At 43.7% G+C, this 24,453-nt stretch overlaps 1 protein-coding gene across 5 annotated transcripts in view; it reads right to left on the reverse strand.

Moving 5' to 3' along the window:
* LOC106609880 (phospholipid-transporting ATPase ABCA1) overlaps positions 1-23,370 on the reverse strand; it is a 36,638-nt gene extending 13,268 nt beyond the window's left edge. For 2 of the 5 annotated variants that reach the window (XM_045722703.1, XM_014208906.2), the window contains exons 1-23: positions 23,141-23,370; positions 20,738-20,843; positions 19,333-19,426; positions 16,430-16,571; positions 16,070-16,188; positions 12,470-12,591; positions 11,358-11,549; positions 9,890-9,979; positions 7,064-7,310; positions 6,607-6,746; positions 6,277-6,393; positions 5,152-5,346; positions 4,104-4,312; positions 3,675-3,851; positions 3,175-3,397; positions 2,822-3,043; positions 2,395-2,599; positions 2,065-2,172; positions 1,757-1,931; positions 1,254-1,385; positions 896-1,035; positions 624-761; positions 160-383 (exon numbers count right to left, since the gene is read on the reverse strand). In XM_045722703.1, the coding sequence (XP_045578659.1) occupies positions 160-383; positions 624-761; positions 896-1,035; positions 1,254-1,385; positions 1,757-1,931; positions 2,065-2,172; positions 2,395-2,599; positions 2,822-3,043; positions 3,175-3,397; positions 3,675-3,851; positions 4,104-4,312; positions 5,152-5,346; positions 6,277-6,393; positions 6,607-6,746; positions 7,064-7,310; positions 9,890-9,979; positions 11,358-11,549; positions 12,470-12,591; positions 16,070-16,188; positions 16,430-16,571; positions 19,333-19,426; positions 20,738-20,803 (3,477 nt within the window). In that variant the 5' untranslated portion in view covers positions 20,804-20,843; positions 23,141-23,370. Of the gene's footprint in view, positions 1-114; positions 384-623; positions 762-895; positions 1,036-1,253; positions 1,386-1,756; positions 1,932-2,064; positions 2,173-2,394; positions 2,600-2,821; positions 3,044-3,174; positions 3,398-3,674; positions 3,852-4,103; positions 4,313-5,151; positions 5,347-6,276; positions 6,394-6,606; positions 6,747-7,063; positions 7,311-9,889; positions 9,980-11,357; positions 11,550-12,469; positions 12,592-16,069; positions 16,189-16,429; positions 16,572-19,332; positions 19,427-20,737; positions 20,908-23,140 lie in introns of all 5 variants that reach the window. The other 3 variants (XM_014208905.2, XM_014208904.2, XM_045722702.1) reach the window with 2 other exon arrangements.
* Between the last annotated feature and the right edge of the window lie 1,083 nt (positions 23,371-24,453).

The raw sequence follows: 24,453 nt of genomic DNA on the forward strand, positions 1-24,453 counted from the left end.
CTGTGAGTAGATTTCCATTTCTGCCATTTCTCACAACTGTGATGTCTTTAAATCTACCTGGGGCATTTTTCTGGGGCATTTTCGTCCCTTCATCCCGGATGCATTTCAATCTACCTTTAGGACTGTGAGGGCCTGAGGTTGCGGCTGAGGGAGGCCCACCTTCTTGCTGTAGGAGACAGAGCTGCTGGAGGAGTTCCTACAGGAGCTGAGGGTCAGGTCCAAGTCTCTCTTCACCAGGGTCAGGTAGTAGCCCGTCCCCAGCTGGGTCTTCAGGAACAGGGAGGAGCCCACGCAGCACAACTTGCCGTGGGAGATGATGGCAATGCGGTCGCCCAAGATGTCCGCCTCGTCCATGTGGTGAGTTGAGAGGATGATGGTGCGGCCTGAGGGGGAGCGAGAGATAGAGAGAGAGGGAGAGCGAGAGGGGGGAGGGAGAGAGAGAGAGGGTGTTAGAACCAAGAGGAGGACATTAGATTGGATATAAAGCTAGCCGTTAGCCTATTTACACAATCATTTGCCGGGTTTCCATTATGCAAACAATTTCAGAGCAATTGTTTGCATAATGACAGTCTCACTCCTACAGCACAGGAGAAATAGTAAAAATTCTATGTAGAGTTCGTTACCTGGACGATACTTCAGAAGCAGGTCCCAAATTCCCCGGCGTGCGTAGGGGTCGACTCCAGCAGTGGGCTCATCCAGGATCACGACCTTTGACCCTCCAACGAAAGCCAACGCCACTGACAGTTTCCTCTGCATGCCCCCTGAGACAAAAACAAACGTCAAGGTCAACTCGAGAAATCATTAAGGGTCAAAATGTCAATTATTCTCAGCAATACTACTATTTTTAACAATAGCTGATATAGTTGTTATATCGACAGGAAGGAGAGCCACTTACCGGACAGCGTGTTGCTACGACACTGGCGTTTGTGAGGCAGGCCGATGTCGTTGACGATCTGCTCCATCTCAGCCTTCACCTTCTCCTCAGACAGACCCTTCAGACGGGCATAGAACCAGATGTGCTCCTCCACCGTCAGCCTGAGACAGAGGAGGAGGAAGAGGAGGAAGATACGAGGGAAGAAAAAAAACAGACACAGCCAGTCATAAACAAACAGCTACAATCGTATTATGCGAATTAACTTGAAAACTTGAGTTAGAACTACTAGTCATTTTGTTTTACTTGAACTAGTGAAGTACTAAAACTGGCAACCCCAGTGAGTATGTATTACAGTCATAGTACAGTAGTGATGACTTACATGCTGAAGAGAACGTTGTGTTGCGGGCAGACACCCAGGTTCTGTCGGATGGCGCTGAGCTCCGAGCGGATGTCCTTGCCCAGGATGTAGGCGGTGCCAGAGGTGGGCGGGAACAGACCCGTCAGGATGGACCTATCAGAGCCAGGGAGAACACACAACCATACCTGTCAATTAACACAATTTAACTCAACACAGTTTAGCTTCACACATTTCCTATGTACTCATATTGCATCGGACTGCTGTATTTTCTACATGTCAAAATGTTTTAATTGTATCTGTCCCAACTAATAACGATCCAAACAAAATAATTCATTAAGTTGTTTAAAATTTCTGGATTGATAAAAGGTGTATAAACCCCATAAGCTGTCCTGCCACAGCTATGTGACAGGAGGTGTCGGGATCGAAGCATATGATTGGTCTAGTTATGTAAGGGATCGAGGGGATTGGATGCAGGTTTTAAAGAAACGCCCCTCGAGATGAAGGTCTTTGATCCTAGGCCTTACATGGTGGTGGTCTTGCCGGCTCCGTTGTGCCCCAGGAAAGAGGTGATCTGCCCCTCGTAGAAACCCAGGGTCAACCCGTCTACAGCCAGCTTGTTGCCATGGCTATACACCTTCACTAGGTTCTTGATGTAAACACCAGGCTCGATGTGAGACGGCTCCTCTTCGATGCACACAGCTGAGGACGAAACAAGGCGACATTTGCATCTGAAATATCTCAAATCAAAATCACCCAATAATTATTTTTTAAAAAATTTTTAAGTGTTAAATCCATCAATAGAGCGGTAAGGCGTTTTCTTTTTTAAATCTACCTTCTGCGTTTCCTTCCTTTCTTTCTTGTATATTCTTCCCTTGTTTCTCTCCACACCAGTAGGACTTGGTGAAGGGGAAATACCAGGGTCTGGGGATCCCATACTGGCCTAAACGGGAATACCAGGCATCATACATGATGAGTACAAATACACACTCCTTTATGTACAATATAATATGACGTTTCATAATATGACAATTATTGTCTGGTCTATTTCATTTGCCTAATACCGTTGGTAGACATAAGAAAATGTGTGTAGGTATGCCTGGGAACACATTCAAAAACAATACAGGTTCATCAAATGACATGACTTCCTCTGGCTGGTGCTTACCAGGGAAGACAGCCTCGATGTACCAGGTCATGACCCCGTAGAGGAAGGAGTCAAACAGCATGAGACAGATGGAGGTGGTGAGGGAGTAGCTGTCCTCTTCCAAGGGGCTGGACAACAGGTTGGACCACTGGATACCCACTCCCTGCTCCTCAAACAGGGCAAAGTACTCACAGCCGAACCCAAACGCCACCGGGGACAACAGGCTCTGGAGAAAGACGGGAGAATAGAATACAAGTTAGAAAAGAGGACTATGTTCATGACAAAGAACAAACAAAAATGCGGGGAAAAAATGGATTCGAACAGTCTTCAGGTCTCGGGCAAGGTAGCTCGTCATCACGTGAGAGCGTTTCACAAACCCACCTCCATTACAATCCACATTCCAACATTACCATGACAACAAAAGAGTGTATTAGCGATCTGAACTCACCACAATGACTTTAGCCCCGAAGCCCACGTAGTCCTGCCAGGCCACACAGAGGACGTAGGGCAGGTAGAGGGTGAAGTAGATGATTCCCCCGCAGGCCGCCGCCAGGTTGGCACGGGAGAAGATGGTACTGATGAGGAAGCACTGCATGATGGTTACCACAGCAAAGGAAGCCAGGAACAGGAAGACCACGCAAGGGTCGCTGTAGGGAAGCAGGTTCCCCATCTGATTGGACGAGAAGAGACAGATGAGATTATGAAACACAGTGAATTGTGTGCGTACGTGATTGCGTAAGGGTTCTGTGCGTTCTGTGCATGCATGCGTGCGTGTGTGTGTGTGTCTGCTTCCACACACACCTTGAGTATGACCACCAGCAGCGAGGCGGAGATGAGCAGGGGGATGAGGCTGCTGATGAACCAGCTGAGCCACAGGATGCCATTGTCCAATCCCATGATCCTCATGGTCTCTTTGAGCCGCGCCTCCTTCTCATAGACCACGCCCTTGATGATGAGGGCCACAGAGTACATCCAGGCCAGGGTCATGAAGAGAGGCATGGAGCGACTCATCACCCGCAGGAACCTGGAGAGGAGGGAGCATGGAGACATCAGGAAATCAGGAAAATGATTAAAGATACACCGTACTTTTGCAGGCAGTGTTAACAACTAATCGGAGCTTGTTGCCTCTGCTCTGCCGTCCTATGCTCTGCTGTGCTCTGCTGTGTTATCCTGTGCTCTGCTCTGCTGTGCAATGCTGTGCTATGGCATGATTTTATATTGTGTTATACACATATACACTACAATATTTCCTCCTGGCGAAACAAAACAGTGCCTCTCCAAGTCTCCACAACGCTACTTACATATCGTCTACGTAGCAGGGGTAAGGCATCTGTTGGATGTAAACTCCAGTCTTCTCTTTACTGCCCGTCACCGCCCTGATGATGCCCTGTTCAATAACGTCCTGCAGGTAGGAGAAACCACCCCAGATGTAGCGCAGGTCCTCAAAGGGGTCCGCCCGGGGACCAGGGTCCCAGTAACTACAGAGAGACAAGGGTAGAAAGTTAGGAAGACACGTTCATATACTCTATATTCAGGATTGGCGTCTAATACATTATTACAACATACTGGACTCTTTCAATAACTAGAATAAGTAAAAGGATAACATATATTACAGCCTACAGCAGGGGTTGGTAACTGGCGGCCCACGGGCCAAATACAACCTGCAAGCCAATTTGATTTGGCCAGCCAGAGTTGTTGTAGGAACATTTTTGTTATGTCATGTATCTTACCCGTCCTTGATCTTGTTGGTGCGCTCCACGTTGTCGATGTCCATGCGGATCTTGTAGTTGACGTTACCCGGCAGGTCAGAACTGTTGCTACGGGCGATGTCCGGAAACACTATCCCAGCCCAGAACTTCTGGTTGTCTAGGAGACCCATGGATTTGTTGACCAGTCTTTCCTCATTGGCCACTGGCTCTAGTTTATCCAGGTTCACACACTGCGGAGGGATACAAGAAGGGTTGTCAGGCTTTTGACACACTGCGGAGGGATACAAGAAGGGTTGTCAGGCTAATAACTACTCGCTTGATTTCAAATGACTTGTACAAATAAATTACAATTTTTAATTTGTTTCTCATTTTGACAAATGCACATTGAAAAGCTTATTTAAATGGCCATTGGCAAGGTAGAAATGTGTTAAAGTGATAAGCTGCACTAATACCGCATAATGATTGTGTTGTAGGAGACACAAATACCATGCAAAACGCATAAGCCAGCATGACTGTTGAAGGTCTTGGCCTCCAGCTTTTCAAGACTCCCATACTTTGAAGGGACCAGCGTCATCCAGCCAAGGCCTATTTGGACCCCTGAAACTATTTTCAGCCAGTATGTGTCAACTATAATTATCTGGAATGGAAAATCATTATGTTGTCTAATTGCGTTTAACCTGGCATGGCAACAACTGTTACCCTTTCATTGAAGCCAATAAAATCGATCAGCATTTAGCTACAGAAAGCAGGGTTACGTAAGACACTGACAAACTGGCCCAAAGTCTAAACTGTGTTAAATTGATTCGATTTACAAAGGCATGGTAATTGTGATGTTCCCAGGGAACCTAAGGCTTAGAATGACCACGCGATCTATTGGGAGTTCAGTGTTAACAGAAACCAACCAGGGGCTTATTTATCATCTTATGTCCCTTTACCTTGAACTGAGCTGACAGAATTAGATAGGAGTGTAGACTATAGAATGTTGGCCAATTCCACCTACGGTATGCAATTTTCTTATTCGTGTCATCCAAGTGTATGACGGTCTTTGAGAACGGCTCAACACACGCACCTCCATAAAGCGGGAGATGGTCTTGATAGCGTCGTCGGTCTCGTTGAACACCTCTCTCCAGGTGTAGGCCGAGCCGGCGGGACGTTTGTCCTCTGCAGCCTTGGTCAGGAAGCGGGACACGTCCTCCACCTTCCACTCTGTGCCAGCCAGACGGTCGTTGAAGAAACGGGCACTGGCGTTGTTCTGAAGCAGTGTCTAAACAGGAATGAGGTAACAGATAGATATAGATTCCAATATAGATGCCGTATTGGTTGCCTATAATTATTTGTGTAGTGTGGAGCTCTCTCATAAGCATTTCCACCAGTTCCATTTTTTTTAAGACTAATAATATAATATATAATATATATATATGGAAATACATATTAAGCGAATAAAACAAAGACAATGTATGGTCTAAACTGTAAATTTAGACAGTTTGTTTTTTGTTCCCTTCATATCCTTAATCCATCCTATCCATTAGCCTGTATCTATTATCAGAGGTCTCCTATCAATACCACTCCCACCACAAAGTACTATGTAATGATAAGTCAATTTCAAGCCGTTGTGGTTAATGGCCACATTAGCTGGAAGCCACTAAAAATACCACAAGATGAATTGCTATGGAGAAAATGCCTCTGGAAGTTCATTTCTGTCATATATTTTTGACCACTGTGAGGCACTATGGGACCAGTGATATACATTGCCGGTAGGATCATTGCTTTTCTAATAGCATGAGAAGGAGCCATGTTAGGTAGCTACCTCGGTAAGAAATGGAAAGATCCTGTCTCCTACAGTTACCTTAAATGAACATGAATCAAATAATGGAATATCGTCGTTGTTTGTCCCTTCCAACTGCATGTCTGATTCTCAAAACGATAAACCTACTGTTTGTACACCGAAAACACTGTCCCCTCTTTTCTAACCCGTTGCAAAAAAATATGAAAGTTCTGAAACTGCAGTAAAAGTGCAGTAACTGCAGTTGCTGTGGTATTTTGGACACAGCAATTGTAGAATATACTGCATTCTAACTGCAGTTACACTGCAAAATTACTGCAGTTTATTTTGGACGTAGTATTTGCAGCATACTGCAGTATACTGTAGGTACAACTGTAAATACTATGAGATCAGATGAGAGTAGAAACTCACCCGAAACAGGTCCATCTCCTCACTGCTCTCCATGAAGTTCCAGACTTTAGGCCTCATCTCCTCCCACATCCCACCCAGGTCCCTCAGGATACCCAGCTCCTGGAATGTCTTGTTCATCTGGGTGGGGGGTGGGGAGAAAGAGAGATAGGAGAGAAAGAGGGAGAGAGAGGAGAGAGAGAGAGGAGAGAGAGGAGAGAAAGAGAGAGATAGAAGGGAGGGAGATGGTTAGAATGGCTGCCTGGCCTCAATGCCGAGTTAGTGGAGAAACATTTATGTGTAGGTTCCTTTTCACGCAGGCTTCTTTGTGTTCCTTCAGTTAGAGTCTCTCACCTCGTGTATGATCCTCTGTGTGGCGGGAGTGTCGGGGGTGTACAGGATCTTTCCCATGAGGAGAGGCTTCAGGGCCCTCCAGATCATCCTGGAGATGGGGCTAGCTTCCAGACTCCTCATCATGCTGTTACAGTACGGAGCTGAGGGGTGGAGGACAGATGGACACAGGTTAGTATCACACCACCGTAGGCAGAGTATTCAGTAGACTATACACTTTGAAGAGGGTTACGGTAGCTATCTCTGTGATAACACCAGGGAGGAATACACTGTTGTCCATACATCCTGTATCCCCCCCCCCAAAAAACTGTTAAAAGCTTTACCAAAAATTACAAACTGAAATTGCATCTGATTGAAGTGTGTAGAGATTCCTTTTTTACTATAAAATTAATAACAAACTGATACACATTTGATATAAGTAAAAACTATTAATGAATTTTAGAGCAGGGAGTTGACTGACTTGAGGTGTTGTCGTAGGCGGACACGGGTTCGTCGTCGCTGCCGTTGCCGCCATGGTTACCGAACAGGGCCTTGTAGTTGTTGTCCTCGTACCAGTTGAGGGACTTGATCTTCAGTCCGCCGCCCTCGGGGTGGCCACAGACGATACGGGACACGGCCTGGTACATGTGGCTGGGGGAGCCTGTGGCGTTGGCCGTCAGGTAATGGATCTCGTTACGCATCTCCTTCCAACTCTTCATACTGGCCAGCTAGGGGAAGAGGAGAGGAATATGGACTTTTAAGAAACTATTGAATATTGAATCTATTGAATCTTCTGAATCATATTATTTAGGATTTTGTTATTTGATGCATTTGTCTAGTACCTATTTATTAGAATGTTTACTCTTGTATTTGTGTATTGTGTACCACTGTGTTTTGTGTATGCGTAAATTCAAGTATTTTCAGAGTACAGTAATATGTGTCATGTCAACACATGATTACATCATGTGCCGAACATGTTGAGACATGTTTACACCAACACTCGGACGTGTTCTAGAACTAATGTACTGTGTGAGTTCAGAGAGTTAATGAAAGCTATTCCAGGTAGGAGTCTTTGGCTGCAACGGCCCTGGTCAAAAGTAGCGCACTATATAGGGAATCGGGTGCCATTTGGGAAACAGACTTTGTTAGACATAAGGTTAAAAACACTTGTCCTAACTGCCTGCCTAACAGCCTGGGACAAATATAGCAACTGTTCTTGTCACACACACACTCAATTGGCATGGTAGCCTGAAAACGTTGAAAACGTGGCTTGTGTGCAATCCCCCTCCCATATTTTGAATAAAGGATTTTTTAAAACATTTTAAGTACTCAAATCCTTATTCTCCTCAAGTCAACACTACTTGTGTGAATTCTGTGTCCGGTAATAAATTAGAACAGCAACAGGATCACTGTGCACTCTAGGTTAGAAATGCTGACAATCCACAAACATTATAGCCTCTAAAAAAAAACTTTACAACTTCTATAAGAGTTTAACTTTTGTTTTCGTGCGGACCCATCGCACCGTTTTGCTTATCTGAATTCCCTGGTTATACGCACTAACCAAATTTCTGGGAGAGCGCCGCGGTCCCCTTTTGATTGAGTATATAGCTAATCTGGGTCTTTAGGTGTGAAAGTGATGTTGGGAAAACCAGGCTGTGAGCTTGAGAGCGAGACAGGCTCTGTGCATGGGTACGTGCATCAGTGTTTGCACAATGGAGAGAAAGGTTACTCTGTCATTTTTCGAATAAAAGGAGCCACGGTGGACTCGCTGCACAAGCGGCTAGTTATCTTAGAAAAACACGTTGAAGACGGTGGACGGAGCTGAAATGAACACACCTACGCACGACCGGGAATTTCGGCATTTGAGACGGAGAATAGGTAGGTCAGTAATTATAACTCAGCATCTTTCTGGAACTATAAAAATATATTGGTTTTATTATCCAACCTTGTTCGATAATATCATGTGATTAAATGAAACAGACTGGATATTGTTGCACAGTTCTCGTAGTTTTCTGCCACAAGGAGACGACTTGAGACCCTCCAACACGCAACATATCTTCATGGACACTGACCCTTTAAATAACAGCCATAGTTTTCTAGAGCTGTCCTTTTTGACAAAGATGACAACACATTCTTATCATTTAGAGTGTTTGTAATGGTTTAGAATGGTGCAATCTCTTAGAATGTCGCGATCATTTACAGTCAAGTTTCTCATAACAACGACTTTCCAGCGAACTCTGAGATCCGCTTTCCACCCTCAGTGTTCCGCGGTTGCAGCTGATTCCGGGAGCCGCCTCAGCAAGTCACATGCTTCCTCGGCTCCGTCCAAAAACACACAAAGAAAGAACGAACCGTGCAGCCAGTGGGAGGAGATGGGAGGGAGGGAGGATTTCTCTCCTCTCCACCACAAGTAGTGCTCTCTGTATACAGTGAGAACCTTGACAGAGGAAAGGCCTCGCTCTTTCTGTCTGTGCCTGTCTCTCTGCCTCACGTCCGCGGGCTAGACATATAGCATGCAAACAGGCCGAGTCATTTGAGGAAGGCAGCGTTCTGTTGCAACCCCTCGCACCTCCAGCCTGAAGAGAGGTTACTAGAGGTTATGTCTCAGAGCCGAGGCAGCTCACCGCTAGTCCGCTACAAGGCTAACTAAGCTACTTCCCTCTCACACCAGGAAACATAAGCAGCTAACGGCAAAAAGCTGTGGTTCAGGTAAAATAAGGGTGGAAAAAGTGTATTTTTCAGTTTTCAGACATTTATACCGGCAGCTTCTCTTGTCTTGTAACATTGCTGCTTCTTTGACTTGTTGAGTAGGGAGGGGATCATTCAATCATTTGTTTAAGTGACATTTCTTTGTCTCTGTCCATGGATTTCCTCTGACATACAGTTCTGCCAGAGAGCGTATGCTAAACACATCAGTGGGAACAACCTCTCTTTCCCACAGCTGACGGCTTCCTTATGTTCCACTACTCAGCAGTACTGTGGCTGAAGAGAGAGGAGGTGGAAGGGAGAGAGATTGAGAAGAGGGGGCAGGGGGCAGAGAGTCTCATGACTAGGTGATCTATTGTTGTTTTTCCCCCTAGTACATCCCGCTAAGTCTCTAAGTGTTTCCCAGCCATGTACTTTTGTGGACATTCCTTTGATTTTTGGGGGGGTACTTTTACCCCTTTTTCTCCCCAATTTCATGATATCCAAATTGGTAGTTAGTCTTGTACCACCGCTGCAACTCCCGTACAGATTCGGGAGAGGCGAGGTTCATGTAAGTGGTGTGTGTGTGTGTGTGTGTGTGTGCCTGACAGACAGCACCTACCTCTACAGCCAGCGCTCCCAAGCTCTCTAGCAGACCGTCGGTTGCCGCGGATACCTTCTGGACGACCTCAGGGTCGGACTTCACGTCCTTCTGTTGTGGGGGAGGAGGATGAGGGAGAAAGGGGGGAGGGGGGATAAAAGACATGAGAACAAACACTCTCCGGGGACACTTCAGAGAGGGGTTCCTGTTCTACCTCATCTGTTATTGACTGTCACAAGAGGGCCGCTGAAATGTGAGCTGCTGCACACTCACAGCTGACCCCAGACCTGTACTTAGTTGCAAAGGTGGTTCTGAAATGCAACCTGATTCCTTATATATAGTGCATTACATAGCGAAAAGTGTGCCATTTCAGCGCACCTTAGCCACTAAGTACAGGTCTGGGGTCAGCTTTCCTTATACGTTCAATATTGCTGCGTTCCATTGTCCATATTAGTGTACCACTTAGAATGCAAGCCTAATGCAAGGCTTAATTTTATGTGTAGTGGTATGATGTGGATATTGGATCAGGGCCTATATCAGTACTCAAGAGCAGTTGGTTACTTTATACTGTATTCAGAACAGGGGGTATTTATTCAAACCATAGTCTAATATCCCCAATCTATTTTCTTATGGAGGGAAACCTATTGGTCTTTTTTAGAACAAATAGTATCACTTTTACACCCGTTTTAAATTTCAGCTGATTCAGCGGTATATTTCAACAAATATTTATGACATTTCCTCCCATGTTAGTTGACCATTGCGACAGCGTTTGCATTGGCAGACTGTTCTGTACACTTGGGCACCTTCCAAAAGCTTGTCCCAACACCGGACTGAGAGTTCTGACTGAGCTAACGAAACTGGGTCAGCTGAAATGGATCACTCTTTTATCTGCATCCAAGTGTGACAGTAATCTGAAGTGTAGAGTGATTCTAGTCACTGTATTGTTGAAAATTAACTAACTGTGTGTGTGTGTGTGTGTGTGTGTGTGTGTGTGTCAGTGCCAAAAGTCTATATTCAGACACCTGCCACAACAGGGTTCACAGCCTCTCCAACCCCCATTACGAGAAAGAGACAAGGGACGCATTCATGGTCAAGCTAATGTTTTGTGACATGAACAGGATTTCTGTTCTTATGCGATAAGAACAGAAATCTTGTACAGAAATAGGGATTGATAAGTCCTGACCCTAAATGGTAATCATATCAGGGAACATGATGTTCTCTTTATCAGAAGAAAGAAGGTTTGGTGTCAGCAGGCTAAATTATCCCGTCATAAAGTGTGTGAGAAAGTGAGTGCAAAGGGAATAGCCTATTCAGTTTGTCTGACTGACCAATCATTTAATAATACATTCATTGAACAAATTAAGATTAGCTAGGTCTATAGCATTGTGTTATTAGGCTTTCACTGTTAAACCCCCAGTGTTAAAGCCCCCAGTGTTAAAGTGTTCAGTATTAAGTTTTAAAAAGTGTTAGTATTTTAAGTGTTTCTTACCCGTATGGGTTTCAGGAAGTCCAGGTTAGACAGGAAGTGGTCCTGGGCCTTGTTCAGCCAATCAGGGGAGGCCTTGCAGATGATGTCTTGAGTGAGCCGTGACACATTCTTGTCGGAGATGGTCACAAACTCCTCCAGAGAAGTGGTGTTACACATGTCTCTAAGATGGACGCCGAAACCTCCAATCAGCACCTGGTAGATAACATGCAATTATATTTCAGGGATCAAGTTCTTGCAGTCTATAAACAACAACAAAAAATGTGTTGCGAGGATGTAGGGGAGAATTGTGATTTCATGTTTTAACTGTAACAACTTTCACAATGAATGCCAAGTCAGGAATGATTTTGCAAATATGTTTTGAATCATATATCATCACAGGAAAGCTGTTGTCACGCCACTGCTCGTAGTTTTATTGCCTCTAGAGGCATTACCAAACTGTTCTAGAACGTTCCTATGACTCAAACAAAGATGTTTGGGGAACGTTATTTCTAACCTATCAGAAACACTCTGGAAACCCAATATTTTTAAATTCTATTCCAGGAAGATTTTTGCTTGTTGAACGACCCATAAATAAAATCAAATTTCATTATTCTACATTTCCACATGGCCATAGCTATCACACAACATGGTCAACAACTAAACATATGAAAAATGTGCACTGTGCAGCTTTTCAGTCATGCATGGGGAGACTATCTGTGGGAAAGGGGCAGCGAGAGATGGTTAATAGATCCACCGTATGCGTTAGAGCCCCTCTCTCCGCACATGCTCACTGTGACACAGGCAGAAGATGGAGGGTGGAGCAAAATCATGTGACTACTGCCCTCCAAATACAAACAGTGACGAATATCTGCTGAAAGTGAGCTTAATTATTTTCCCTAAGAAAGAGGATGACATGAGCCACAGACTTGATTCTCTCCCCAACACCATCCTCCTTTCATTACACGGTGTTACCAGTTTAGCCGTCTCGCGGTGTATATATAGTTACGGCGCGTCAGATACCAGCAAACCAAGGTCATGGCATGTATGACTGCCTTTTAAAAGGTAACTCGATGTGGTGACAACCACAAAAAGAAGCTTTCTCTTTTCTCTTCACACACAGTCAATACGTTTACCTTCTCTAGGTTGAGGTCAGCCTCTACAATCTGCTGGACGGCGTGATGGGATAGGGAGGCGTTGCGATGCAGGAACGACGACAAGGTCTCCTTATCACGGAGAAAGTCCTTCAGCTTGAAACCTGGTATGGGATGATGGGATGCACATTCATCAGACTGCCTAGGAACACTGCGCTGCATGATTAGAAACAGATCTATTTCATAAGACAGAAATATGTTTTTTATGGATAGAATTGTGATTTAGCATCGAAACTCATCCTCTTGAATAGAGAAATTATAGTCTATTATCTGGGGAAACTCCAAATACATAGCGTTACTTGGGTGAAAACTGTAAAGTCCTCAATAATATGGTATAATAGAAATATTATACTAATATACTGGCATGGACAGAATGGAGTGATACAGTGAGGGGGAGACATATCATGGACCCAGTCCACCCCGCTCAGGGGGCTATTGTGTTGTTCACTGGGTCAGATCATTCCAGAGAAGTCATCTTTGCTTAAAAAACTGTTGAAGTCAGCTCAGCACTCTGCTGCTTTGCACTCTGCAGCTGGGGTTACTCTAGGGCGTTCCACTTTGGCCCAAATACTGGGCTAGAGTACTGGGCTCCTCACTTTTCACTCTGTCCCGTCCCTTCCTGCCCAGCTTGAATTGGAAATATCCTTACTTAAACGTTAGTTAGCACAGTGACAACAGTAGCTGCCGGATACATGGTAAAGTAGGAACATTACCCCTTGGGGGGGTTGGCTACTAGAAGGGAGTGTTACCCATAACTAGGACCAAGGAGTTTTTCCTGATCAAAACCTTAACCCTATACTCTTAGAAACAAGTTCTACCTAGAACTTTGTCTGTCCCTGTAGGAGAACCCTTTTGGGTTCCAGGTAAAACTCAACTGGTTACACAATCTAGACAGGAAACACTTAGCTGCCCCAGAGGCTCCTGGGAGCAGGTCAATGGGGACGTGGTGTGTGTTGTAGAGACATCCCCAGAGCATAGAGACGACCCCAGAGCATAGAGACGATCCCAGAGCAAATAACCAGGGAGTGGTAATGAGCTCTAATCATCCTGACTTCAAGAGACTGGAGATGTGCCCTAACAACAGCACTGAGTGAGAGTACTGCCATGAAAGACCAGAGGGATAGCCCCAAAAGGTACCGTCTGTCTGCACTTGGGCCCTAAATACTTAGTGAGAGTACAGCCATACAAGAAAGAGGGATAGCCCTGCACTTGGCTTAGGTGGTTACTATGCTGTGTCTTTGACCTACCAAAACAATAACAAGTAGGCTACAACAATACGAGACAGACAGCTTGTCACTACTTGCCGTGGCTTCTGGTAAAGAATACTTGATAGACATGAGGAGACGTATGTTTAACATGTTCCCAAACTTCTCTGACTCAACAAACAACCTACAATCAGACAAACAAAATGGCCGCCTTTGCCAAGCATGACAAATATCTTAACTAGGCTCTAGTCCTCTGGAAGGAAGCCTGGGTGAGAAGTTATACTGCAGGAGTAGATAGACGATAAATGCGTGTTGGAGGGGGAATGTGAGATACTACTCAGACCAAAGTGGGGTCAGTGAGTTCTGTTTTGAAGCGATTGATCTTTTAGTGGTAGGCCTATGTTAGTCTCTTTACTACTCTTTGCCCAATGTAGAATAGTGATAGTATGGTTACCACAGACAGTTCATTTATGCTCCTTTATGTAATAATGAATGACTTCATTTGTTATCCTTAAAATGTGTCAGCGTGATGGTTTAACAGTGGTGTTCGCGTTAACCTTGATGGTTTAACAGTGGTGTTAGCGTTAACCTTGATGAGGTGCCATGAGGCTCATCCAGCAGCTGATGTTACCTAATTAGGAAATTCAACCAAAAAAAGTCAATTAATGGTCAATATCAGTTGTACGTTGAAATATGACATTGGTATAATGTTAATTCAAAGCGTTTTTCCCAGTGGGTAGGTAATATGGCAGATATGTACGTAGTGGTGTGGGGACTTGGACACCTCAGGACTCATGCAAGGGAAAGATACTGTCATCAACCTGATTTCCTCAATGACCTCTTCCTGGGCCAAGGTCATGACAGCCCCATGTACTTTCCACTCTGAAAATGGCCGCTCAGCAAGAGCCAAAATCTAACATTACAGTATCCATTAAATCTGTGGAGCAGTGTGCAGAAGTTTATTTTCAATGGCATTCCGTTTTTTCCTGCTGGAAATACGATTACTTATTCACCATCTAAAATGAGATGAACAGTCACGTGAGGGGAGGCCGGAGCACATAATGATCCTCAAACAGGATGCCAACACATTCCAAGCCCGGGGTTGTTCCAGTTCAGACACAGAGATAGCAGTCAGAACATTGATGGGCCAGTTAGTTTAAATCTGTATCCTGTTGTGATGGGTGGGCCCAGGGAGGTCTTCCTGCTACTTAAAAAGAGTTAGAACAGGACAGGGGCACTGCCCCCTGGTTGTCCCAGCAGCAACCTCCCCACCCCAGGACTGGCATGGACTGATTATACCAATGCTATGCCACCCATAGAAATCGAATTACTAGAAGGGACAAAGCCTGGTCCCATATTTGTTTTTGCTGTCTAGCCAACTCCCATCAGATGTAGGACCAGGCTAACAAAGCCCCTCAGACCACCGCGTTTTTGATTGGATCACTCATGAATCGTAGAACAATCACTGAATCTTAGAACATTGACTGGGATGAGAATGTCCACTCTAGTAACTCTATTTCTATGCTGCCAACCTGCACCCATTGCCCTCCATTACGAGCCAAACGGCCCCATTTTGATTAAGAGCTGTACGGTCGCCAGTAATTTGCTTTTCTTCACATTAGGAATTTGGGGTTTCATGGAGGCCATTAAAATCTAAGCATGCCATTTGCTCTGAACTCTCTGCACCGTATGGCCCCAGGAAAACGAGGACTTCCCCATCAAACAAGTCTCAAGTTCAGTACTATGTGCTTCAAGTCGACAGCATGTGCCCTACGTCTATAGCTATAAGGCATGTACAGATAGGTGATCCTACCTACCTACTGAAAAACTAGGCTAATCAAACTCAGATCAGTATGCGTGCTATACGTCTATGGCTCAGGGCCTATGTACGCAGGTGGGCACAGGCTTAGGATCAGATTCAGTAACATCACATGCAGAAACATACATAAAATGTGATGTCATACAGTACTTTAAACAATACGTACAAATATATAAATCAGTGTAGATTTATGGACAGTGCATCAACGAAAAGGTTATCCATGTACATCCCACTGGGCACAGATGGAATTTCAACACCTAGTTTTCATTTACATCTGGTTGAGTTGTCAACTAATGTGATTTCAACACGAAATCAACAAAACAAATGTCACCACGTCGTTGAATTGAAGTTAATAGTTGAGTGAAAAAAGACAACATTCCCGTACGTTGATGACTTTTTGCAAATCCAATCAGTTTTCCACGTTGATTCAACATCCTCGCATTGCATTTCTTTGTTGTGAAATGGCGTGGAAACAACGTTGATTCAACCAGTTGGTTGCCCAGCGGGATGCATCTTTAAGTCTGTAGCTCAGGGTCTATGTACTGTGATCTGTCCTACCTGCCGTGTTGCTCTGTAGTTTCCCCAGAGCCCGCACCAGAACTTTGTAGCCCTCGAAGCTCTTGTCATTCTGGCTGTAGAGGAGGATCTTCTTGGCATCGATGAACAGACGGGAGATTCTGTGTTTCATAGAGAGACGATTAGATGATGTGAGGTTCAACGGTGGTAAAACACACATGCTGATACTCTGGGGTTGAAGGTCTGAAAAGAGGAACAATACTCCTTGTGGCATGGTCCATTATTTCAAATGTTTTAATGTATTGTTTACTTGGTCGTTTGTCATAGACATGACTAATCAAATCATTCTATCAAATCAGTCAATGTTAAAGAAAAAGGGTCAGTTTTCCGGGATGAACTCACATAGAATCGTTGAAGTTGCCCACCAGCCCTGGGCTCTCTCCTGGTGTGGGGTGGCGGAAGCAGGGGTTGTTGGCGTTACAGATGATCCCTTGTACCCAGGGCAAGGTGCCCGCCGAGGGCATGGCCTTGTTAGGGAAATGGCCTGGAGGGGGACAAATAGGGAAGGTCAATGATCGACACCGCTCTATGTCACAATATCTCCCTATGTAGCTGCCCAGATGGCCACTGAAGTCAAATGATTATGTTGGGTAATTGTGGCACTTTAGTCAGTCACCCAACATTTCACAATGGCAGAGCAAGGAGGACTGAGTGAAACTCCATTTCAGCTTGGCTCAATTCAGAAGATCGAAATAACAGCCAGGCGGACATCTTGGTTTAGCAAGAGTACAGTACAATGGGGGACCTCGCATGGGCACGGATTCCTCGTGTACTCTTGAGGAACTGTGCTGTTTAACAGAGAGGCCAAGGCTGCGTCCCAAACGGCACCCTATTCCGCAAGTGCTCTGGCCAAAAGTACTGCACTCACTATTTAGGGAAATAGGGTGCTATCTGGGACGGAGACCAAGAGAGATTGGGGAGGGGGGGAGGGGGGTATTTGGTGAATAATTGCCTCAGTTAACCACATGACTCATGTGACCTTTGGATCAACATTCACTTTCAGTGACGAGCCATAAGAGGTTATAAGCAAACAGTTATCTGCTACTGTACAGTAGTTAGTTATAAAGCCCAGCAGATTGTGACGCAATCAAATAGAGTAGGACTATAGAGCGTGACCCAGTCCTGAGGTCAATACTGCTGAGGTCAATGGGTGAAATCAAGTATTACTATCTACGGCCGAGTTGACTAGAGTTGACAGATTTGACCATCAACAAAATGGTGACGTGCACATTCTGCTAAACAAGATGTTGCAGAAGTATTCCCATTTTCCTTTTTGTCAATGTTTGTGTGTATCTGAAAAGCCTTTGTAGTAACACTTGAATAGTTCTTTCACATTCCACAGTTAAGGTATCATACACTGAGTTTAATAGCCTAGTCTACTGGCCCGCTATCCAACCTACACTGAGTGTACAAAACATTTGAACACCTGCTTTGTCCATGACATAGACTGCCCAGGTGAATCCAGGTGACAGCTATGATCCCTTATTGATGTCACTTGTTAAATCCATTTAAAAATCAGTGTAGATGAAGGGGAGGAGACAGGTCAAAGAAGGATTTTTAAGCCTTGAGACAATTAAGACACGGATTGTGTGTGTGCCATTCAGAGGGTGAATGGGAAAGAAAAAATATGTAAGTGCCTTTGAACGGGGTATGGTAGGTACCAGGCACACTGGTTTGAGTGTGTCAAGAACTGCAACGCTGCTGGGATTTCCACGTTCAACAGGAACATGTATCAAGAATGGTCCACCACCAAAAAGGATATCCAGCCAACTTGACACAACTGTGGGAAGCATTGGAGTCAACTTGGGACAGCATCCCTGTGGAACGCTTTCGACACCTTGCAGGGTCCATGCCCAATTAATTTTAAGGGGGTGCAAGTCAATATTAGGCAGCTGTTCCTAATGTTTTGTACACTATCTGTATTATACAGGAGGGCAAAGGTATAGCCTTCTGACCTGGTGAAATACAGTATGTACGCCCCAAACAGCACCCTATTCCCTATGGGCCCTAGTCAAAAGTACTGCACTATAAAGGGAATAGGATGCCAATTGGGATGAAACCAAGATCTTTACTGGAGACCTGTATTGACAAGATAGAGATAAGGAGGGCAATAGAAAGTATAGTAGCTATACATCCTTCTACTGAAGTCCATACTGTATTGATGTAAACAAACATACTACACAGTCCAGTGTTGTTGGAGTCTTACTGGTATACATTTAAATTCAGGAAGTTAATTTAATGGAGATTCATTTATTATTGTTTTCGGGTGATTTTTGCAATAATTCAATTTCATCTCGTGCTCTGATTTTACCGAGATAAGCAATTCCATTTTAGCTTCTAACTTTAGCTTCTAACTCAAGGTTGAGAATATATTATCTGTGTAAGTAACAAACTGTTCCCAGAGCTGTTATTGTGTACTACAGGAATTTTAAAGGCCAGCGGGTCAATATAGCAAATATTGACATACTGAGTCGGATATTGACCAACTGATTGGGATGTTTTTAAGAAAACTGTATAGAAGGAAGACCTTGGCTTGGGATGAGTAATGGCAGGTAAGGACATTAATGTACTCTTCTCTGCATTTACATTTCCTGGACAATAAAACATTTTTTTCTTCCTTTCCAGTAGGCCTATGGAACATTTCCACATGTGTTCACACAGGGCACTATTTTTTTCCCCTTATCCATTGTTCTAGAATAACTAAATCCATTGGGACACATTTCTTGTGGGAATCTCCTGCCTTCCACTGTTCTGTTGTGACTATCTGTCTTTGATACTAACAGTAATGTCCTTTAAAAATGATGAGCTCTCTCTTTCCCTGAAGTATCTTTTGTCTGTATTGCTTTGCTTTCCAAAGAGTCTTGGACTCAATAAACACTAGTGGCCGATGATGTAAAGGACAACAGTCTGGCATCCTGTTGTCCTCCATCTTGTGATCTGACTCATCTAACTACAAAGAAGGAAAAACGGGAACAAATGATGACGGGAAACAGCATTTGGACCAAATGTCATGAGACCTCTAGTACGTCACTACTTACCCAGTCGAGACACAAAAATTTTTCTTGAATTGCCTCATTATAACTGAGTGAATAAATCACCATAAACAAGGCTAGATTTGAGTCCATTTGAACTCAATTCAAATTCTAAAAGCTTTATTGTCCTTCAAATTTACATAAGACAGATAATCGTCTTTCACAGGGTAATACGTTGTGATTTCAGACACTCTGTATGTGTGGGCTACTTACACTCATGTTGTTCGTAGGGTGGGTAATGCATCCTCACAGATATGAGGATGAAGAAGATGAAGAGCGGCCATATTATCTCGATAATTAGCTGGAGCTGAAAGGGAAGTTCAGAAGGTCGATAAGAGACTGAAACTCAGTCAGGACAAACAGCATTCAAACAGTGAAACCAATGCAATAGTAAGGATGTCTGGTCTCCCTACAGACCAACCCATTTGGAGATTTCAATCATACAATCATGTGTTGTTTATTTGGGGCAAAACGACAGATAAGGAGGAATCTTTGAACCTGAAATTGTTTGCAAAGTAGGGTGGCCATGGATGTAACAAAATTTTCACGCAAAAAAATGTATTTAATGTTTCAGTGTCCTAGAGCAGTGGTTCCAAACCAGGGGTACTTGGGCTACCCACAGGGGGTACTTGAGAAGACTCATGAGACCATAGGCCTTACTGGTAAAATTCACACGAGGGGGTACTTCAGGGGTACTCCGGGTTGAGCAAAATGCACTTGATGATACAATAACCGAAAAAGTTTGGGAACCACTGTCCTAGAGTAGACAACCCACTACTAAGCTTTCTTTGTGTACTTTAGTCTACAATCCAGGTTACCAATTTCTTGACTATGTTGGATGGGTCATTTTGATTCTAAATGAGACATTTCCTCAATTACAATTAAAATCTAGGATCCCCTTTAGAATGGACTGGTCCAGCTTTACAATGGAAGTGGGTCATTCCACAAACCATTATGGGGGTGTCAGGCAGCCATTAAGGGGTTTATCAGCTGTTGGCAAATATATTATAATCTTTATCCTAGCTAAGACTGGGAGTGGGAAGGGAGAAGGGTTGGTTGGGTGGACATATGTCCACAACAGCTGCTGTCCTCCCAGCCCCATCCTCACAGAGCATTGGTCAAATGGAGGCTGCGGATCTGTTCTAGAAATGTATCTGGTTCTTAGATTCTTCTGAGAGATGTTGAGGTTTAACAGTCTGATGACACGTTAAGACGACGGTGTTCTTTAAAATGTTCCGGAATCCAAACCCTTTTTGCGGAAATGTGTACTGGAGAGAGCACTTAAAACTCCTCCATGCTATGCGTCACCATCGCCACCCTGCTGCGTTGATGTCATCGATGGCCTGAACATCCTTCAATGAGTCAAAGGATAAAGAAAGTCCATTCGAGTGGTGTTTCACAATCTCATTCCTTTTACCAATAAATAGAAAATGCTATTCTTCGTGTGACTTGACCACACAAACGACAATAGTAACACATTGTATTTCTACTAAACCTTGTAATTACTAAAGCTTATTATTCCACTTTGCCCCAGCGACTTTCATTGACATGCTCCCTTTATCTCACAGAACCTACGTGGGGTTGATATACTTTTTTTTGTTATATAGTAGCTACTTACTGTCTGTCTCCTTCTGTAGGTGAAGTTCTTCCACAGCAGTAAGCCCAGTTGAGTAGAGATGGCCATCTCGCCTCAGGGACCTATCCTACAGCCGTCCAGCTCCCAACTGCAGAGCACAGTGACAACACAGTGAGACTCAGGGACCTATCCTACAACCGTCCAGCTCCCAACTGCAGAGCACAGTGACAACACAGTGAGACTCAACAGCTTGACCTGCAGGGACCTTTCCTACTGCTTTTGAGCTCCCAACTGCTGACACACTGCACAGTGAGACCAGATTAGCAGGCTGTTTGAGTCCACTGGACACCTCGCCACACATAGGTCAAAGTCCAACCAAATATAACCATCAGATCTCCAATGGATACTAGACTGTATTAACCAATCGGGGCAGTTTTTACTAGTGCAATGGTGGCATTTCCAGGATTGAGAGATTCAGTGTCTGTTACAAAAAAACACACAAGGACTTTTGGATACTTGGCAAGTGAAGGTGTGCCACCCACACAATTGCACAAAAAAGGACTAATATCTAAACTACCAGATGTCCTTATAACATGACATTTCAATTCAATCCAGCAATTGCAATATAGAAATTAACAATCACTAAAATTGCATGAGGCGAATGCTGTTACTATTTATCGAATTATATAGCCAGCTGTATTATTAAATACTTTCAGATGCAACAGAGTTTTTATGACATGAATGGGTCCCTGTGTGGCTCAGTTGGTAGAGCGTGGTGCATGCAAGCCAAGGTTGTGGGTTTGATTCCCAAGGGGGACCAGAATGCAATGAAAAGGTTTGCACTCACTACTGTAAGTCGCTCAGGATGAGAGTGTCTACTGAAATGTAGTCCTTTTAGTCTGATAAATGCACTTGCCATTTAAACGTTTTTGGGGAGGCTGGTAGCCTAGTGGTTAGAGCGTTGAAATAGTAACCAAAAGGTTGCAAGATCGAATCCCTGTGCTGACAAGGTAAAACAATCCGCAGTTAACCCACTGTTCCTAGGCCGTCAATGAAAATAAGAATTTGTTCTTAAATAAGAGGTCAAATGAAAAAATGATGGCTCTCAAACAATTGGAATGTCTATTCTCGAGACGAATGAAGGACCAGCAGGCTACGCAGGTAACATTTCATCAGTAGCCTGGGAGGATATTCATAACGAAACACATTCAAAATATGTAATTTGGTCAAATCTGTATGATAGTCTACCTTAGGTCCCGGCATATTTTAAAAACAGATTTTCAAATGAACCGATTGGTTACATTGGAGGTCTTTACCATGTTTGTAGGTTTTTTCCATCCGCTTCAACGCATACCATAACAAACCACTACAGTAGGCATAGAAGTTGTAAACAACAGCCTCTGCAAAATAATCAATGCGGTTGCCTGGTGCAGAATTGCTGCGCGCGCCTCTAGTGTTTTAATGTGGTTATTCACCTTTTTTTTTTTTTTTACTTGTTTACTCATTTTTTTCACTCGTGCCATATCCATATCATGATCATATTTCTTTATCCAATGGAAGCTTAGCCTGTTATTTTTTTCAACTACGGTCTCAAAACATAGCAAAAATCATTCAGAATATGAACATCTTACAAAGGCTAAGAACAAAATTAAGCAACGCTATGATGAAACAGGCTATGAAGAAAAAACGGAAAAAAACCGAATGAATAACAATATGACAACCACTATGGTCAACGATGGATCGACACAAAAAACACAATTGCAAAATCCGTTTGGTAAACATCTCCTTCCTTAACTACAACATCAAGCCTGCATCAATGAATCAGAAACAAACATTTATTAAAACAATGCAAACATAATTTCACAATAAAAACTATTTCACAATCTAAGACGTTACATTCTTTCATTGTAATCGAATTGTCAACCATATCAGTGCAATGCAATTAGCGAAATAATTTCAGAACTTCCAGCTGGATGTTTCATTGTTCCAAGAGGAAGGGGTTACTTTCGGTCATTCAGCGCAGCGCAGACTCTTCCATACAATGAACAGCAGCAGATGCTGTAGCCCATACACTGTATTCATCAAGCACAATACGGTAATATGCGATAAAGGACATCAAATACACTACCCACAGTTTGTCATCTTACCCATCCTACCAAAACCTCATAAATGCATAAGTTATTCAATACATTTGATTAAGGATGAACACTGGAAATCATGTGTTGATTGTTGTGAACAATGTCGCGTACTATACAGGCGCGGAGATAAAGATGCGCTTTTGTTTAGAAAATATTTAGACTGAATCAAACATGCGCAACCATATACATCCGTTTTGTAAATATCAAATAATAAAGTTCCTTTAGGATGTTGCAGGACACAATGCATATCACCCACAGAGCAACTTAACAAAGAAACAACAAAAACGAACAAAGAAAAACAACCGACCTTTTTCCCCTAATGCTGCGAAATTCCAATTCTTCAATGTTCATCAAATGTAAATCCTTAAATTGGGAAAAGTCAAATGGACGCTTTTGTATTCGCCTTTTCACGACCGTTATTGTCTTCGCTGCTCTGTGTCTGGTTCTAACAGAACTGTTTTTTTTCTCCTCCAAGCTTTTATAGGGGCAGCCAATGCAGCCGCTTTCGGAAGAGGAAAGGTAACTCGCGGTCAAAAGGATCCAAGGCTGGTTGTGTTGCTGTCGCCTTAAACGGGACGCGCGTGTAGAGTAAAAAAGCAGCTCTTAAGAGGGCTACGGCGCCCTGTACATATTTATTTCGGTATTGAATCTGTCCATGCAATGTATACAATCATTTTATGATTGTGTAATTGTCATATCTGTATAATAGCCAAATTCTTTGGTTGAAAACAAGTGCTCAGACTTGTCAGTGGCCATTGGGGACATAATCGAGTCCAATAAATACCAGTATTCTATGACAGATTCTAAATGTAGGTTCAATCTGAAGGCATATCAGTTCACACACTTTATAAAAATAGAATTCTGTTTTACCCTTTTGAAATAGAATTCTATAAGTGTTTGAACTTCAGATTTAACGTACATTTAGAGTCTGTCACAGCATATTGATATTTATTGGCCCAAAGACCATTCCACTTCAGTGACTTTGACTAAACAATAACTAGACACACAAGCTTGATGACCAGGTTCAGTGGTTAACTAACTACAGAATACTGTCCAACGAGCTGCATTCAGGGCTTCAGGAAACAGCAGAGGGTGTACCCCCATATCTACATTGACGGGGCTTGCAGTGGAGAAGGTGGAAAGCTTCAAGTTCCTTGGCGTACACATCACTGACAAACTGAAATGGACCACCCGCACAGACAGGAGGCTAAAGAAATTTGGCTTGTCAACTAAAACCCTCCCAAACTTTTACAGATGCACAATTGAAAGCATCCTGTCGGGCTGTATCACCGCTTGGTATGGCAACTGCACCGCCCACAACCGCAAGGCTCTCCAGAGGGTGGTGCGGTCTGCCCAACGCATTACCGGGGGCAAACTACCCACCCTCCAGGACACCTCCAGCACCCGATGTCACAGGAAGGCCAAAAAGATCATCAAGGACATCAACCACCTGAGCCACTGCCTGTTCACCCCGCTATCATCCAGAAGGCAAGGTCAGTACATATCTGGCATTACTCATCTCATATAACTATACTGTATTCTACACTATCTTAGTCACTTAATGTTTACATATCTTGCATTACTCATCTCTTATGTCTATACTGTATTCTATACTATTCT

The sequence above is a fragment of the Salmo salar genome, chromosome ssa08 (assembly GCF_905237065.1).
Source record: "Salmo salar chromosome ssa08, Ssal_v3.1, whole genome shotgun sequence".
NCBI lineage: Eukaryota > Metazoa > Chordata > Actinopteri > Salmoniformes > Salmonidae > Salmo > Salmo salar.